The sequence below is a fragment of the Notamacropus eugenii genome, chromosome 1 (assembly GCF_028372415.1).
Source record: "Notamacropus eugenii isolate mMacEug1 chromosome 1, mMacEug1.pri_v2, whole genome shotgun sequence".
In the NCBI taxonomy this organism is placed as follows: Eukaryota; Metazoa; Chordata; class Mammalia; order Diprotodontia; family Macropodidae; genus Notamacropus; species Notamacropus eugenii.
In genome coordinates, this window is record NC_092872.1 from 249,821,887 (window position 1) to 249,841,528 (window position 19,642).

Here is a 19,642-nt window from a genome sequence, read left to right on the forward strand (position 1 = left end):
CATGTGAATTTTGAGTATAACATCTCTAAAACAAAAAGAAGCAATCCAAACACTTGTATAAGATTGTGAGGCTATTGATCCCACCAGCTAGTCTAATTCTCATACTGAAACAAGAATTTCCCAGTACTTCCTCTTCTAAAGCTAGGAAAAGTGAAGCAAGGGTTCCTTAAAACAGACGCAAAATTGTCCGTGCTACGTGATGCTCAAACATCAATACTCCTCTCCTATTTCCCTAAAAACAGCTATCAGGCTTGTCCTGCTCCACCCACCTCGTGAGATTCCAGATTCCCTATTATTTATTGTAAAGATATCAATATTTTACCTCTTCATCATCATCATCATCATCAAAAAGAGAAAGTGGTTTCTTTGTGGTGAGTTTGCTGGAAGGAGGAGCTCCAGCTTTTGCTTTACTCACAAAAGGAGCAGAAGAAAACAAATCCTGTTGGATCCAAAAATAAAGTTATAAAGAATAGTACAAATAAGACAAGCAGTTGAAGAAATGATTTTATTTTGCTACAGTCATCTCTACAAAGTCTACTCTGATGCCTCCTCAGAGTTATGGAGGTATACCTTGGGCCCTGGAGAGTAGCCAGCAGAACATCAAGCTTGGACCTAATCTACCATTCTGGAAAGGCTTTCGATACGATCTTGGCAAAAACTACACTTGCTTCCTGAGGACCTGTTTAAATAAGCTATTGACAGTGAAAATGGAAAATGGAGAAATGGATATTTATATGCATTATAACAATTTCCTAGAATTGCTTAACTAATGCAAACCAGTTGTCATACAAAGGAGACCAAAAAACCCAAAGAAGTCGCTTGACTTCTGTCATGTGGATAGACGTGGTGGTTAAGAGCAGCACCACTTTAAAATATAAGCTCTATCATGAAATCTTATGTAAAGGGATGATAAAAAATTTTAAGTAGTATTGCCCCTTAGCTCAGTGAAAAGCAATGAAGGGAAAACAAGCTTAAAAAAACTTAGTATCAGCCCCATTTAAACAAAGTCATCTCGAGTCTATTTAAAAATGAAACCTGAAGTTAACTAATAGATGAAGAAGGGAAAGGTCTATAAAGACTTTTATATCAAACTGTCTTCATCATTATAAGGAAAGTGGACCCCTTAACATCAGTGTTACATGTGGAAGCAGGGGGGTAAGCTGGAATGAGCACAAGTTCTGAGGGAGTCACACAATTCTGGTTCAAATCCCACTTCTGATTTCTCTTCTGGGACTCAATCTGGCTGGGCTTCCTTTTTTTTCATATGAAAAGGAGGGGGTTGAAGGCTTCGGAAGTACCTTCGGTGTGCTGGATGAGGAAATAGAAATAGCTCTACAGAAAACACCAAGAGGAAAGTCTGCTGTACTAGACTCAAGTACACAGTGAAGAGGTCCATGTAGAGGTAAGACCATTTTGAGGTGCTAAGGGCTTAATTAAGGTATGTGGAAAAAGGGAAGATACCAAAGGTGTAGGAAAAAGTTTAGATCTTATTTTTACATTGTCTCCCCCATCCCCACCAAAAAGAGATGGACCACCAACAATTAGCAACCCCCTACTGTTTCTAGAATAAAATACAAACATCTGTTGGTCATCAGGAAGTGCTCCCAATCTGGTTCCAACCTATCTTTCCAGACTTAATTCATGTTACTACATCTCATATGCCCTTTCCAGACAAAGTGGACACAAGGCTCCATCTCCTGCCTCCTGGGGAACAGTGCACAGGTTTCTGTAAAAGGCTTTTATTAAAAGCTCAAACATTATGGCTACCAGTTTCTGCCTGGTAATTGGCTAGAGTCTGGCATATGAATTAAACTCCTGGGTCCTAGGTGTGTAAAGGTCTTCTTGTGGATCTGTGGAGGCTGACTCACCAGGAGACGCTGTACAGAAAGAAAGTAGTCCCCAGTGGTTCTAGGTATAGCTTGTCTTTGTAAAACCAGCATAAGATGCTAGCTGTCTCCGCATTCCACATGGATGATTTCAATTAACATTAGAGGGGATGAAAGAAATATCCTCTAAAGTTCTCTTCCAGATCACTGTGTTTCAATTGTTCTAAAACACGTGACCACAAGATTCAAATCCGAATGAGGTTTTAGAGATCACCTGCTACAAATGTTTCATTTTACAGATACAGAAACTGAAATCCAGAGAGTGAAGTTACAAAATATTGCTGCTAAAAGGGAATAATTAAGTTTCCCTAAAGAACAGATTAAAAGGGAAAATGAAATATATGAACAAAATGAACTACAGAAAATTAAAGAGGTCAGAGTAACGATTATCAAACTAAATGGAGTTACACTATTTCAAACTCAGTATGATAACTTAGCTTCTCCCTTAAGGTGTTAAGTTGGTTTGTATTTTAAAAATTGAAGTGAATTAGAACTGTTTTGAAAATTTGGAGACACCACCTTGAGATAAAATGCAGATATTCTGGAATACTAATCATTCTGTTAGAAAGATGTTAAATGATTTCTGAACAGCTATAAAAAGCCAGGCTACAGCACAGAAACAGTCACTAAGCTCCATGAATGGCATGTACTAGAAATATAACTAGGACAACTGTGCCCTGGAGGGGAGAAACCTAAATAAGTAGATGGCACATTTATTCATATTTTACAAGGCCTCTTTGGACTGCTTCTTTGCTTTGGATCTACCCTCACTAAATATAGGACTTGTTACTGATTTATTCTTATAAAAAAAAACAAAACTCCAAATTATTTAGTGTCGGTCTTTCTTCACATCCTCTCTACTGTGTTCCAAAGTCAATTTCCAGTTGCCTACTGGATGGACACCATTTAGCTATCTCACCAGCATCTGAAATTGAACATATCCCCAAATGAACTTATTGTCTCTCCCCTAAAACCTGTCCTTCACTTTCCTGTTTTTGTTAATGGACCACCCATTTAGCTGCGCTGATTTGAACTCATCTTTGACTCTCCTCTCCTACATTCAAATCAGTTTTTACAACTGGAATATCTCCCACATATATGTTCTCTTTTCCACTACCTTAGTCCAGGTATCCATTAACTCTTGCAGCCATAACTTCTTAAAACTTGAAAAGAATGCTCTAACCAAAGTTATTGGCCACTGTCAAATAGTATACAACATCAGAAAAAGATATGGTTTTGTCATTGGGAATGGTATAAAGAAGGCTTGGTACCACTTGTGATCTCAAGATCACGGGACCTTTTTCTTCTGACTTATAGTCAAGGGCTGTTCTATGTGTTGTCCACCGTTTTATGTGTGCTCCCTGAGAGCAGGGACTGACTCACTTTCCTTGTCACATCCCTAGTCCTAGGCACAGTGCGCACTTAAATGCTTTTTCATTCTTTTATTAATTAATTCACTGAATGGATGATAGCAATAGTCTCCAGACTAATTTCCCTGCTTCCAGTCTCCCTCCTATTTCAATCCATCCTTCACACTATTGTTCCCCTAAACATACAACTGATAAGGTGATACCTCTGCTCAAAACAAACCAACCTTTAATCATCTCCCCACTGCTTCCCAAGCAAGGTTTTAACTTCTGACCCTGGCACTCAAGACCCTCTATGACCCGGTGCCAGCCTATTTTCCCAAACTCACTTAGCATTATTCCTATTCCATGTATTCTCTCTTATTCACCTAACCCAAAACATAACTTGACCTTCAGTCTCTTCTTCGAACCATTCTAAATGCTAGCAACCTCATCTTCCCACAGTGAAATTCTACCCTTCTTTCAAGACTCACATCAAATAGCACCTGTTCCCTAAAGCCTTCTTCAGCCCTCATTCCTGATGACAGAAATGACCTTTCCTTCTTTGTCCCATAATTTTTAAATTGTCTCTCCTGGATCTATTTTCCAGGTCAGTTGTTTTTCCAATGAGATATTTCACATTATCTTCCATTTTTTCATTCTTTTGGTTTTGTTTTGTGATTTCTTGGTTTCTCATAAAGTCATCAGCCTCCATCTGTTCCATTCTAATTTTGGAAGAACTATTTTCTTCAGTGAGCTTTTGAACCTCCTTTTCCATTTGGCTAATTCTGCTTTTTAAAGCATTCTTCCCCTCATTGGCTTTTTGAACCTCTTTTGCCAGTTGAGTTAGCCTATTTTTCAAGGTGTTATTTTCTTCATTATTTTTTTGGGTCTCCTTTAGCAAGGTGTTGACCTGCTTTTCATGGTTTTCTTGCATCTCTCTCATTTCTCTTCCCAGTTTTTCCTCTACCTCTCTTACTTGATTTTCAAAATCCTTTATGAGCTCTTCCATGGCCTGAGCCCACTGAATATTTATTTTGATTGTTTGGGATACAGAAGCCTTGACTTTTATGTCTTTCCCTGATGGTAAGCATTGTTCTTCATCAGAAAGGATGGGAGGAGACGTCTGTTCACCAAGAAAATAACCTTCTATGGTCTTATTTTTTTTCCCCCTTTTCTGGGCATTTTCCCAGCCAGTGACTTGATTTCTGGGTTTCCTTTCCACACCCACCTTGCCTCCAGTTCCACCCAGCCAGCACTTGGGGTCTGAGATTCAAATGCTGCTTCCCAGCCTCAGGGCTTTGTGCAAGGTGGGGGTGGGGGCTGCTATTCAGTGTGAGATTAAGTTCAGGTGCTCAGGTGGGGGCAGGGCTGCCACACGGGGCTCAGTTCCCTCAGGGGGTTTATGCAGAGACCTTCAACAATGGATCCAAGCTCCTGCCTGCTTTGGGAGCCCTTGTCTGCTGCTGCCTCTGCTGCTGCCTCCCAAGGGGGCCTGAGTTATGGAGACACCCCACTCCCCTCTTGGCGAGCTTAAAAGACCCTCTCACTGACTTTTGGTGCCTGTGGGTGGAGGGACCTGCGTGGTTGCTGGAGATTCTGTCCCTGAAGCCTGCTCGGATCTGCTCCTCTAGGCGCCTTGAGGCCAAGGCAGGGCTGGGCTCTGCTCTGGTCTGGTGCGCGACAGACCTTTCATGTCAGTTTCTCAGGTCTCTCTGGAACAGAAATTTCCTCCTCTCCATTGTTCTGTGGCTTCTGCTGCTCCAGAATTTGTTGGGAGTTCTTCTTTACAGGTATTTTATGGGCTGTGCGTTCGGAGCTAGCATATGTGTATCTTTCTACTCTGCCATCTTGGCTCCTCCAACCTTTCCTTCTTTGAAGTTCACATAACTAACTCTGTATCTTTTGCAAGCACTTAAGATTCTATTTTGTATCTCATTTACTTGTGTACATGTTACCTTAATTCCTATGCTAGACTGGATGCTCCTTCAGGGCAGGGAGAATGTCTTATTTGTATTTATATAGCGCCTAGCACAGTAATCTGTGCTGTGGTGCTCAGTAAAGATCTGCATCATTTAATCACAGCACATGACAGTGCTTCCAAAATGAAGATGATGGCACAACAAAGGCGCAAAATACAAGGAGATAGTTTCTGACTGCAAAGCCAAAAGGTAAGAAAAAAATGGGAAAAATCTGGAAACTGAAATTCCACAGAAGACTCTCTTGTGTAGGAGTCTCCCAAAAGTCATCTGGAAATCATTTTTTCTCCTTCCCTTGGCCTGCCCCCTGAAAGAGGGCCCAAGTATTGCCAACAGGGCGTAGCACTTAAGAAGCAGGAGCCCCAAGAACTGGGGTTCTCAGGTTCAGCAAGAACAGAAGCCAAGGAGACTAAATCTGCATCTGGCAAGAAGGGCATTTTCCTTGTGTTTCAGTTAAAGTGTGTCTGTGCGTACACCAACATGCCGACAAAACATGCTGTCTTCCCAGGTGGGTATCTAGCACATGACTAAGAGAGTCTTTGACATCTGTCCCAATATGACCATGACTATCCGTTTATGAGGGCAGGAAGGAGGAGTCATGATGCATAAAGCACTGGGCCTGGAGTCAGGATGATTTGAGTTCAAACTTGGCCTCAGACATTTAATAGCTGTATGACCCTGGACAAGTCACTTAATCCTGTTTGCCTCAGTTTCCTCATCTGTAAAATAAGCTGGAGAAGAAAATGACAAACCACTCCAGTATTTTTGCCAAGAAAACTCTCAAATGGGGTAATGAAGAGTCAGATTCGACTAGAAATGAATAAACAACCTCCCCTTGCCCCATTTTTTTTTTTTTTTTTTGGTTTGGCAATTTCAGGTTAAAGGACGTGGCCAGTGTCACATAGCTAGTAAATTTCAAGTGACTGAAGTCAGATTTGAACTCAAGTCCTTGACTCCAGGGCTGATGTTCTATACACTATACCACCTAGCTGTTTGTGTGCATGGGTGACATGACTGGATCTGTACTTTAGGAAAATCCCTTGAGAGGCTGAATGGAGGATGGGCTGGTGTGGGGAGAGCCCTGAGGAAGGCAGATCCCCAGCAACTATTGCTACAGTCCAGGTGTGAGGTGAGGGGCACCTGTAGCAGGGCAGTGGCCATGTGTGGAGAAAGGCATGTTTGGGATTCGTTAACACGGTAGAAACAATAAGACTCATCACTGTTCTACACTGAATGTTGGAGACTGAGACAGGAAAAGAGGAGGTGCAAAGACAGTAGGTAGGCAAGAAGGCTGTGTCAGAGAATAGATTCAGATTTCAGAGGTTTCTGAACATCAAGGGAATAGAGCTAATGAGGAACAGGTAGACATGTGCTCAGTAACTTGTGGATTTGATCAGGAGGGTTTTAAAATGGGAATGGAGAATAAGGGTGAAAACTGGTTAAATCAAGCTGTCAAGCCAGATATAAGAGTTAAGGGTCAAAACAAAGAGAGAAAGGTAACACTGGAACCATACAGTAATCTGTAAGACCCAAAGGAACAAAGGCAGTGATAATATTCTTACATTTAAAGAACGGTTAGGAAGCAAACTAAGCTAGAGCTCTTACACAAAGTAGTAAATAGAAGCCTTGATATCAATCCCTGAGACTCAGTGAGCTAAGATCCACAACTATAAGACCAGTATACTAGCTATTAATACCTTATTCCAAAGGAACAGAGAGCTCAGTGGTCTATCAGGAAGGTACAAACTCATGCAGAAGTGAAGGAATGGAATGGAAGGGGGAAGCACGGTGGGGATCACTTCTGAAGGAAGGAGAGGCCAGACCACAGTGTGAGTGTATTACCGACTACCCAGCCAAGAGGAGGAACAATGATTGACTTTAAAAGTAGACCTCAAGCCTAACAAAGGCACAAGATCAAGCAATAATGGGGAACCTAAAGGATCAGGGCAGTTGCCAGAGGTCTTCTGCTCAGAGAATGGCAGCTGAGAAAATTCTGAGAGTGATTATTTATGACACTTGATCACGTAACAATTCTTATTCCCAGGGATTTGTACACTCTGTCCCTGAGTGGAAAAAACTTTTAAAAGTTGGCCACCCAATAGGGATTTAGAAAAGCTCAGTTCCCTAAAACAACATGCTGTGAAGTGTCAAAGCTGAATGCATGGAAACAAGGGAAAGATTTCTGAAACCTCTTGTGCAGCCAACTTTTCTCTTCATAAATACATTTTCTTGGATCTTTTCTGTAGCGCTCCCTTGTTACTCTTTAATGAAAATCAAACCAAACAAACCCCTCCACAAGATCACCATCCTTGGCCCCCAGAAGCCCACCACCAGAGACATGAGAGCTGGATGTAGATGCCCTAGGGCAAAGCAACAGAGGCTGCAATGAAGGTGTGGATATCCAAGGATGGGATTAACCCCAGGAACTTCAAAACCTCACAGTAATAAATTCCAGATAACCAAAAAACCAAGTAACATCAGTTATGCTCAAAGGCTGTCAACAGCGAAGGAGCAGGAGGTGCCCCTAGTGAAAATGATCATATACAGGTTTTTTCCAAATCTCTTCTCTTGAACTCAAGCTAGTGAACTCGACCTACTTTCAGGGGAAGAGTGCCCAGAAATATGTGAGCATCTCACCTCCGAGTCCTCTTCATCTGAAAACAACCCTTTTTGTTTCTTGGAAACTTCTTCTGACAAGGCCTTGAGATTTTTGCTGGAAGGTGGCATTACCTTTATCAAAACAAAAGAAAACACAAAAATTGAGGGAGCCATTTTAGACATGACTTTCATTAAACAGTAAGATCCTAACTCTAAGTAAATAAATGCCCATGTATTAATGATAATCAGAAGCTGTTTGATTTCTTAAAAATGAGGATAAAATAATGATAACAACACTCACACAGCAATGCCTACTCTTTACCAGATGCTGCTAAGGGCTTTACAAATATTATCTCATTGGATTCTTGAAACAATTCTGGGAAGTAGGTATTATCATTACTCTCATTTTACAGTTGAGGAAACTGAGGAGGGGAGAAGTTGTGTGACTGGCTCAGAGTCACACAGCAAGTGAAGGTCTGAGGCTGCATTTGAACTCAGATCTTCTGATTCCAGACCTGGCACTCTATTCAATGCCCTATCTAGATGCCTTAAAAGAGACAATAACCTTTCTGAGAGCATTAAATAGAAAACTGCTCAAAAGAAGCTTGGTGGCATTGTTTCAAAATAGCAAAACCTGAATGTATATATGTACTTAAAATCAGGGGAAAACATCTCCAGGATTGGACTCCACAAAAAGCTGTCTTCAAGCACTGGGACTACAACTTCCTATAGGGAAGCAAAAGCACTCTGATCTGCTTAGCTCTGTGAATTTTAAAGTTTTGCCTGGACTTTCTAATTGCCTGTCAACTGTTAATGGCAACACCTTTGAAAGTAAAGCAGAATTTTAGCATGATGTTCTCTCCCATGAGCATTTGGTGGGTTACCATGTGCTCTCAAAATAGGTCAAATAACACGTGAGCATATAAGCTTCTAAGTCAAAATGCACATGGAAGTTTCTTTATGAATGTGTATTATTACCATTTTTTCTACAGTAGAACAAAGCAACATGTTAAAAAGGCAGAACTGATGGCAGAAGGAAAAGAAAGATGTCAAGGCCACTAATGGACCATCTTCTAAAAGTGAGCTTTTACTCTGGGCTGTGTGTCCCTGGGTAATACAGTTTATCCAAAGTGTACATGGTTCAGGGACTGAAAAGGAACAGAAATTCAGCAAGGATTAATGGATGGTCAGACCCTGGCACACTTGAAATCCTAAATATGAAAGATAATTGAGATTTAGGTAAGAAATAGAAGAAACAGAATTCTCTATTTACTTTCTAGTCCATCCCTCTGCTATGGTCACTGCAGGGGCCGTTAAACCAGGACTGTCTCAGTCCTCTCTGGGCTGCAGCCCAGTCATCTTCTGTCCCTCTGCACCCCTCTGCTTTAGCTTACGTGGCCTTCTCCCTTTAGAATATAAGCTGTTGGAGGGCAAGGATTTTCAGCTTTTACTTGTATACCCAGCAATATACTAGCTGACTGAGATCTGTGGAGGGCCTCACACCATCACCATCACCTTCCAAATGGATGTGTACTTAGGAGAGAAAAAAATTCTTCCTTGGAGCTAGTTAATTTCCCAACCCCTTCATTCATTAACTTCTCAGCTTTTCCCTTCCCTTGTTGATTTGCAGGTTATAGCTGACCTCCTCATCTCCTGGCTTTCGGTACCTAGGCACCATTCCTTCTGACCACATGAAACTGGGGGAATAAGAGAAAAAGCAGCCATGTCTAATGTAGAAACAGAGAATACTTAGGGAAATGCCCAGTTTTAATGAATGAGAGGATATGCAACAATGATCTGAGGAAGTTCAATTCAGCAAACAGATATCAGGTACCTACTCTGTGCACTAGATCCTGGGGAAGAGGGAAAGCTCAGATGACAACAAGGTCGCTCCCCGCTTTAGAAGCATCCTCTAGTGGAGGATGCAGGTTAGATTTAGAATGAAGAGAAGCTCAGGGCATGGAGTGGATGAGCAGGCCTGGGGGGGGAGGGGGGTCTCGAGAGCTGGATGAGTGAGGCACAAACCACATGGTTTGCACCTTGTGTTTAGCTTGTATTGGAACTATCCAGCTCTTGTCTCCCTGCTCAGACTCTTTTCTATTTCTATCTTTTCCATTTTGTTATTTCTCTTCCAGCCCAGCACAGTGCACCGCTCATGGTAGACACTTGATGAACACTGTCTTAATTGAATGTTAAAATGTTAAACCTATTTCATAATACAGTTCAACTCATTTTAATTTGGTTCAAGGTGAATTAAGTATAGGCTACCCCAAGAAAAACATTACTGTGTACGCCCTTTCCCCTCCCCCCATCACCTTCTCAGCTGCCTCCTTGGCTTCGGGACTGAGTGAATCAGTGGAAGGAGTGGTTGCTTTCTTTTTGAAGAGATCCTCCTCTTCTTCCTCCTCGGCAAACAGATCAACAGTTGGCTTAGCTTTGAATTAAAGAAGAAAAAGCTGTTCTAGAAAACTTAGCATAACATGAAAAATCATGCTTTTATTATTTTTTTGAAGGAAAAAAAGCAGAAATTTTAAACAAACAAGACAAATAGCTCCCCCAATGTGTCAATGACAAGACAAAAGCAGAAGCACTGGGAGTCTTTTACACTGTGCTGTGATTAGATGAAGTCCAGTCTGCAACAATAAGGCTTCATTTCATATTTAATAAAACACTGAAGTACTATGAAGAGACGACAGCTAAAATCATAGCAAGTAAGGGGGAGGAGGTGGGATTTTTCCTCAAAGGCCTGAAGGGACAGGGAGTCTCCATTTTCTGGCTACAACTTATGCTGCCTTTCTAAGGAATTGGCAGTATTCTCTTTAGTTTGGCTGCTCTATTAATTAACAGAGCCCTACATGTGTAATGCATTAAGTTTGTGCTCTTTTCACGTGTCCAGGCAAAATAATTGTTACCTCTCATTTCCTCACTCCTATTTTAATTCAACCACAGTAAGAGATCCTAGGACTTAAGAGTTGAAAGGCAACTTATGGTTCATCTAAGCTAACTGTCTTATTGTACAGATGAGGCTCAGGAATGTGAAGTGGCCACCCAAGATGACATAGACAGTGAATCACACACAGTCAAGATTTGAACCCAGGGTTTGTGACTGCAAATGAAGTGATCCTCCCCTCCATTACGTGTGAGAAGAATCTAGCTCTCTTTCTCACGCTGAGGGTACTCTTGAGAGGCACTGGGGAAGCAGAGGAGGAGGCACAAGTGAATCCCCTCACTCCTCCTAAATTAGCCAGGACTGAAGAAATCATGGTGCAGACCTAGGGTAGTTTGAGTTAACAGGCAGACTGATCTGGGCACTGGCAGCTTTAACTATTGTGAATTGCTTTATAACTGCCTCAGGAACTGCTTTTCCCTTGGGGTAATTGTATGTATTTTTATTAAAGGGATTGACTATTCGGACCTTAGGCTTTAAGTGATTGATTGCACCAAAAGGTGAAGACCCTCTGCTCCTTAGATGGTATAAACTAGGACAACAACCAGGCAGTCCTGAATAAATCCCTTTGGGACCTGAATGGTACAGAATAACTAGCAGAGGATTGCCTTAGCCTTCACACTACCTGTTTAAAACTATTTCAAATAATTCCCATGAAAACAGAGACAACACACACCTGCACGTACTGGTTTGCTGTTAGATGTAACAAAAAAGTCATCATCATTATCAAAGAGGCCTGCAGGGACAGGACTCTGTGGTGTTTTCCTTTGTGTGGACTGCGAAGGCTTCTGGGGCTCCTTTGGTGATTGAACTGGAGACACACTGAACACATCAGGATCACCTACAGAGAAAGATGAAACCAACAGGAGTCAGGTACCTTGCACCTCGCCACTCCATAAAAAGGTACTAATTTTCTCCTAAAATCATTAAAATTTAGCTTTTTCAGAAATACTTCCCCTACAGCAATAAAGTGCTAGAGCTGCTGAATAAGCCCATGCAGAAGTAATACAAATCATCTTTCTTTGGGAATCTATTCTTTTCAAACAAGCCTGTATGTAAAGGTTTGTTGTTAGAGGCAATAACAGTGTTATAACAGCTGGCCTAATAAACAAACTAATAATCAAACTTCCCCTTAATGAGAACTATGAAATCCTGAATTGTCCTCTGCAGGCCAGCCAGATCTCTGAAGATAACATTTAAAAAAAAGATGTGTTAAAATGATTAAAGTAAAAAGATGAAACCTTAAGAATGGTTATACCTAAGAACAAAGACACAGCTCCTGCTGGTATCTTTTTTCCAGGCTTGGATGATGAAGTCTCTGGAATAAGGAAACAAATGATTACATTCACCTTTTTGCAAAACCAAATTGGAGAATCTTTTTGGTGGCTGAAATGAATTGATCCTACACACGCTATTTTTAAATTCTTTTTTGTTAAAACTCAACACCACACAATTTAAGGACACATTTAAAGTGAGATTAAAATTTGTAACAGAATTATAATTCTGCCTAAATTATAAATGTTAATTTACAGTGATCTCTTAATAGTATAATGTGTTTGATATTAGTAGTCATTTCTTGCTACTCTGCCAGGTCAAGGAGGAAAAAGAGAAGGTGAGGCCTGCAGGCTTGTTGATGTTTAAAGCTATGGTGGGTAAGGTCCATACTTAAAGTACTTTCCAATAGTCCCTCCATTCTGGAGAAAGAGCAGCTAGATAAAGAACTACAGGAAGGAAGTATGTGGATAATAAGCACGGAATACTTATTTAGAAATGATCATTCTAGCAAGGGTACTAGGAACTGCCTATTCTGATTACTCAGTTTTCTTATTTATTAATGGGGAGAATAATCCTTGTGTTAGCTACTTTACAAAATTATTTTGAAAAAGGTGCTTTGCAAACTTAGAATGCTTTCTAAAGGCAAGTTATCATCATTCATCAACTCTGCATATACAAACAAAACCTCAGAAATACTCCTTGGAATACATTTGGTTTTATTCATATCCAATCTTTATTATAAGTCACTTTTCTTGTTGGTCTTTGGAAGATGAGGAGTCAGATAAGAGAACATTCCCAAGTTGCACAGCCTGATGGACTACATTTGAATATAGGTTTTACACACAATGCATTTTTTTCTTACAGTGATATGAAATATCTTAATTGGATTGCTTTTAGTTGGACTAACAATTATGCCTAATAAAATAATTCCTGTGAACAAACTAAAGAAAATTTAGAGCCTTAAAATAGGTTAAAAAAGAATCTTGAAAAACCTTTCCCCCTAGTGACACAAATAAATTCAGACCTCATCCATCCTTACCTTCCTTATCTGGGGCTTGGTTTTCATTGTCTTTAGGGGCTTCCGAAAAGAGGTCACTCTGATAGATCATGACACGGAAATCAGATGGGTAAAAAAAAAAATGAAGTATTAAACACTGAGATTTCTTTGTAACTACAGACAACTAAGACCTTTACTGCCCTATATAGAAAAGAATCCTTGCAAAGTCCAGCGTGCTCTGTATAATTTGGATATGGTATGTCCTCCCGAATTAAGTCTATTAACATCAAGAACTTGAAAAATTATAGTCTATCCCAGGAGTTAATGCCTATAAATCAGGAATATCACCTAGGGAGCATCACACAGTCTTCTGGTCAGAGAAGCTGCAAATGATTCTCCTTTACACATCACAATAGCCATCAAAGTATGAAAAGGAACAGGGACTTTCTGAGGTACAGAAATATTTTGGTAAAAGGGGTAAAAAGGTACGAGACTTTTTCTTGCTCCCCTCTCCAACTGACCTCATCATCATCAAAGAGTCCCATTCCTCCGCTAAAAAGGCCCCCTCTAGAGCCAAATGGTGAGAAGTCTTCATCTGTCAATTTGGGTGGTTTGAACATGTCATCTTCTTCATCTGGGGAAAACAAACCACAATTCTGAGAAATGGAAATAAATGCTGAGTCCTACTTTGTAGGCATCTCTGCACATTTTTCAGTAGAAATGCAAGATGAGGATGGCTAAACCCTGAATGCAAATTCTAGCAGCATCTACTTCCACATGAATGGCAACATTTTCCAAATCATAAAAGCATTTTATTTAAGGTGCTATACAAAAGCACATTAAATGACATTGTCCTGGCCCTCTGGGAATCTGTGGTATAAAATCAAATGTCAATAGAAAACCTGAGCTTAAGGAACTTACAATCTAATAGAGAAGATAAAGACACATGCAAATAAACATAACACACAATAGTACTACATGTATGGAGACGTATACAGAAGACATAAAGGTCTGTGAAGTTCAGAGGAAGGAAAGCCAGAGTTCAAGATTGAGGAAGACGAGGAAGAAGAGGTATCACCTGAGACGTGCCTTGAAATGTGGGTAAGATTTGAATAGATCAGGACTGAGCTAGGCTGGGAAGGTGTGGTTTGAGGAAAGGAGAAGAGTATTCCAAGGCAGTACACTTAAGTCAGATAGGGACTGACAAAAGTATAGTGATACTTCTGCTTTCTGTAAATTGGACTGTTGAACTTGTATGAGCAGGAGCACCAGAGGGCTAGCCCACATTAAGCTGATGAAGGACTACAATCTGGTCATTTTTTCTCACATGTATTGCTGTCAAACTAGGTCTCTACCACTCTATGCTTATACAATTGATTTTTTGAACCTAAGTGAAGGACTTGATATTTATCTCTGATGAATCCGATGTTGTTGGTTTTAGCTGTGCTCTGCAGACCGCTGAGATCACTCTGAATCTTGATTCTGAAATCTATATAAGCTTGTCTTTTGAAGTGTCCTGTCATTTGGAAAAATGATAAGTATGCCTTAATCCAAGCCATTTACAAAAATGTAGAGGACATAGTCCATTATAGAGTCCTGTGATATGCTACTAGAGGTCTCCCCTTCTATGCTTCTATTCACCACACCCTTTTTTAAAAAAAAATTTGGGATATGGCCTGCTGGAGCTTTCCCGAATTTTTGAATCCTACAGCAACTCTGAGTATAGCAGCAGTAGATTCCTTCAGCACAATAATCATTTAAAATAGCTACATCTTCCCTTCTTTGAAGAGAAGAGAGATGAGGAGTGGAAAGCTGATATGATGGGTGGTTTTGTTCAACTGATTTCCACATCCTGCCCCTCTCCCCCAATTCCTTTCTTTTTTTCAATACAAGGATGGCCCACTGGACAGGGAAGGAGAAGAGATAATCCTGAAATGATATTTAAAAGCAAAACAAAACAAAAGTGCCATACTCCCTTACTAGAGGGTGAGACAGGAAAGGAGGAAGAGGTCTGAACTCGGCTTCAAGAGAGATCAGAGTTTGAATGCACCATCAAATAGCAGGATCCCTCCCCCCATTTGTGTGATTATGGGCAGGTCACCACTTGTCCAAACCTCAGAGGGAAAACCTATTTTAGAAGATGTTTGTGATAATCAAATAAGTGTATGAAGCACTTTGCAAACCTTCAAATCCTATTCTTCTTACCTAAACTTGGGTCAAACTCCTTCCTCACACCCTGTATTTACCTTTTCCAGTGTGAAGATATTCCCCCTTGAATGAAAACTGTAGTTAAGCAGCTAGCCACTATTAAGATCTCTCAAGCAAGTGAGTCTCTCGTTTATTTGGACCCAGTTTCCATATACAGCCCCCAAGATTTTCATGATCTTCTTCGCTTGTTTTTTGTAGGACTCAGGTAATTTTGTGCTTTAGCCTTTTATTCGTGCAGTATCTCTCTGCCTGTTTGTTACTGGCATGGCCTGATCCTCTTCTGCACTTGCCCCGCTAAGTGTGAGTTCAGAAAGTTTGCAACCAAGCCACTGTGACTCCTTTAACTTTGTTCACTTTTCTTTGCTGTTGGGATTGATGGGGTGCTTGGCTGCATGTACTTGGGCCCCAAATCTAAAATCACATCTCTCCCTAGCCTCAAAATACTATCTTAGGCAGTTTCTCTCCAGCCCAGGGACACGGGCTGCCCTAGCAACAAGCATTATCTCCCTTCCTGCTATAGTAGCCAGATGCACCTATAGAACTCATTAGGCTTAACCAGCTGTGTACTGGCTGAACGGGCTGTGCACTGGGTCATGATGACATTTACTACTCACTGACTAACCATATGTATCCTAGACTTGGACATACCTGTACTCCCTTACATTAGTCTTGTCTAACAAGACATTAAGGAGAGAAGCTTGGTTTTTTCCTGGTCAACCCTAATCATTGGTTGACTTAGTGTTTCAGGCCACACCTCCGGGTAGCCCCACCTTAGGCTATTTCCCGATGAATTTTGGGTAAAATACTTGCACAGTAGATACCAAAAGTGCATATTTCTTTAAGAACTGACCACTTCTTAACCACTCCTAATCCCACCCCAAAACACCTAGTTAGCAAATTTGGTACAAGTGATACTATAGAATATCCTATATAAACTTTCCCTGTACCCCTTTAAGGTTGCAGGTTACCTAAGAACTCCTGCCCGCTGAAAAGCGTAACGAATCTTTACCTTGACTTCAACAATGCTTGAGTTCATGAATTCTTCTCCAGACGACCTGCTCCTGCTACCCTGGTCTTTGTAGGGGTCTCACAGCCCCTTTCCAGCTCTCATCAAGATTATTTGAAACCACCTAGTCGGAATTTTACTACCCAGAATATCCCCCCCTTCAAACTATTTTCTTTCAGAATCTCAGGTATGAAACTTGTTACCTACCTCTTTTCCCACTCTGGATTTAAAAAAAAGTCAACTTACTTCAAGTTCAATTTTTCTAAGTAGCTAGTTTTTCCCCCTTCCTATAACAAATTTAGAATGATATAGTATCTCCCTCTCAAAGTTCTCAGCACCTCCATAATAAAAGACAGCTTTTCTGTGTTCCTCATAGTTAGGGTCACACACGTAATTAGGGTTCTTCTGTTGCTCCTTCTGTCTGAAAGTCAACATTGTAAACAAGTGCTGTCAAGTTGCTTTACATTTAGCAGAGCTAGATTTCTAGCAAAAGTAAGGATAGATAGCTCAATCCCTGACACTACCATAGTCAGCCTCCAAACAGGATTAGAGAAAATTATCCATTATCTTCATCGAGCAAGGAGGGTCACAGTATACTTTCAAAATATCACTTCTATTTCTTTCTCTTTTTCTGCTCATCCAAAGGCTGAGTTTCTATTCTGAAGATATGTATTTTCTCTTCACCTGATGTGCTTTTATTAACCCAAGCATTCCCTTAAAGAGCTATGTTCCAGTCCTGACATACCTCACACCAAGCTAAAGAGAAGGCAGACATTTCATACATAAAGAAAAGGCTATCAAGGTGCTGAGTCAGAACTCAGGACTATAATAGGAGATAATGTTTAAAATAGAATGCAAAAGAAAAAGTTAAGATTATCATTCTGTGAAGTTAAAATTGAATCTATCTTCTAAACACTGTACGGGATGCATCTTTCACTGTTTCTTCTATGTTGATAGCATATTAAGAATTTTCCATTTCTAAAATCTAGATCAAAAGTCAGAAAGGTATTTCTAAATGCTCAATGCTAAATGCTCAGATGTTCTCAAATCTGGGCAGGAAGTAGGATCAAAATGACCAGTCTATAGTTCCCAAGATAAATCCTTTCCCCCTTCTGAAGATGAAGACAACATCTGGCCACATTCCACCCCCTGACCTTCCCCATTTTCTGGTACTGGTTGTCTTACCTTTCAGGGCCCTCTGGGCATCAGAGGCAGTGACTTGACTTGAAGAGGGCCTGACACTGGCTTTCTGATGCCCCTGATTTGTTTATGCCTAAAATCAAGACATGCCCTCAGGGTACCCACATTCTCTTTTGGATGTTCTAACCAAGCAAGCAAAGCCAGCTGTTTACAAACAGATGCAAAGGCTACTTTGGGCATTTTATGGGTGATATTCTGGGCTACAAGATCTAAAATTTAATATAAATGAAATGGAGAAAGGCCTACCATCAGAGGGAATTTTTCTGATGTCCTTCTTCTCTTTCATTGTTCTCTTGGTTTTTGCTTCCCCTGAGGCTGTGACTTGAAAAGAAAGTTTCAGAATTTATACAAAGACTTTTCCACAGAAGGTTTTTATCTTATGCTAGTGTAAGAGAAGACTCAATGGCAAATAAAATTAGGTCAAAATCTAATTTTAGCATTTTTTCTGCTCTCACTTGCAACTGAAATGCATTGCACGTTATTGTTACTAATTCAGAAGTCACCACAGTTATACAATCTCTAGATGCTTTCTTTAAACAGTGTCCATAAGCTGGAAGAAGATTTATTTTAATTAATGCCTTATAGGCTGTCCAACTCCATCACGAATAAAAGTGACAAATGTTCTACCTGATAAAATCTAGGGAGAGCAATCTGATCTTTTACTTTTCAGAGAGGGGAAGAAGGGAATTTCAAACAGTAAATGCCTGAGCTTACTTGTCTGACCCTCGTACGATCGGCTTGTCACATCTCCTTTGATTCTTGCTGCCAGCTCATCAGCAAATGAAGTAGGGCGATTTCTCTTCTATATAGGTCCAAGAGTGAGAAATGAGTAACTTCTTTGCAATGTACTGAAAACAACTGATAGCTTTCAGTTTGCTTTTAAATAAGATACTTACTAAAAGCTTTATGGGATCAATGATAAGACTAGAAAGTAAAATAAGAGGGGTATAAATGGGACATAAACACAGAACTAAATCAATATACCCTGGGCAGATCACCAAGGTGAGACGCACAACCTACAAAATATTCCCAGGTACACTGAGTTTCCAATTCTCCTCTGCTCTAATATGTTACTGCCCAGGGTGCTACTCAAAAGGAAAACTTTTCTGTAGGGAAATAAACATCTTGGACCTTAAGTTCCTGGCGTGGCAATAAACACTTGATGCAACTTTCAAAATTGGGAAGGTGAGACAAGAAAATGTTTGTCAAATGGTCTGTTTGAACCACCTTTGGAGAACCAAATATAATATTGTCTTCTAAAAATACTGTACGAACATTAACTGTAAACTATAGGAAAAGAGATGAATAAACAGAGGAAGAAACGGCCCCAGAATAAGCAGGAGTTCTCTTACAGGCCTAGTATTTTCTCCATTGACTTCATCTCCTTCTTCCTCTTCCTTTTCAGAATCACCAAAGAGATCACAACCATCTTCCTCCTCCTCTTCATCACTTATCAGTGCTAGGTGCTGATGAGGAATATTAGAACATTCCAGATTAAAACTTGACCTCTATAGCAACTGTGCTCAGGTTGTTAAGGCAACAGACATTATCCCTTTAAAGCTTTAGGTCTTCTCTCTAAAATGAAACATGTTTTCAACTAAAAGGTAAAAAAGAAGCTGGTGAAATAGTTTCCCTGATTGTGTCACACCAGCACTAAGCACAAAGAATGCATATCTTTGGGATAAGGTCTTTTCATTACTGAAAGCTCTACAGCATACTAATTTATAAACAGCTTATCTCCTCACATCCTGTTCATAATTGGCTTGAAAAGTTTTCTAAAAAATCTTACTACCTGTTAGACAACGAGCATTAATGTAAATAGAGCCTCTTAATGAAGGTGCAATTACTAGACTCCAAGCTAAACTGAAATAATGTAGTGGGTTTTGCAAACCTTAAAGCACCAAATAAATAGTTACTATTATTACTATTTCTTTTATTATTAAATTTGTAAATCCACTAATAGCAAATACAAACAGAGAATGGTTTACAAAAAAGACAACTATTAAGAAGAGTTTTAAATGACAGAAGAGGCTTATAACACACTTTCTGGCCTTATGGATCATTTAACAGTTGGAAAATTTATTTCAAAAATCTTTCTCTAAGGTGGGATACCAAAAGAAAGCAACATAAAGAGGAGCTTTTGCCCTGGTAACCAATGGTTACCTCTTTGGTAGAGGTACATCTGGTTAAGTCCTAACTT

General features: G+C 40.1%; 1 protein-coding gene across 6 annotated transcripts in view; it reads right to left on the reverse strand.

Annotated features, from left to right (window-relative positions):
- The window catches only part of WASHC2C (WASH complex subunit 2C), a 50,995-nt gene that overhangs the window by 18,225 nt on the left and 13,128 nt on the right, over window positions 1-19,642 (reverse strand). For all 6 annotated transcript variants that reach the window (XM_072628495.1, XM_072628496.1, XM_072628494.1 and 3 more), the window contains 10 exons: window positions 18,795-18,908; window positions 18,157-18,244; window positions 17,689-17,763; window positions 13,550-13,662; window positions 13,071-13,128; window positions 12,015-12,074; window positions 11,433-11,597; window positions 10,125-10,243; window positions 7,849-7,941; window positions 323-439 (listed from right to left, as the gene is read on the reverse strand). In XM_072628495.1, coding sequence (XP_072484596.1) covers window positions 323-439; window positions 7,849-7,941; window positions 10,125-10,243; window positions 11,433-11,597; window positions 12,015-12,074; window positions 13,071-13,128; window positions 13,550-13,662; window positions 17,689-17,763; window positions 18,157-18,244; window positions 18,795-18,908 — 1,002 coding nt within the window. The remainder of the gene's footprint in view (window positions 1-322; window positions 440-7,848; window positions 7,942-10,124; window positions 10,244-11,432; window positions 11,598-12,014; window positions 12,075-13,070; window positions 13,129-13,549; window positions 13,663-17,688; window positions 17,764-18,156; window positions 18,245-18,794; window positions 18,909-19,642) is intronic.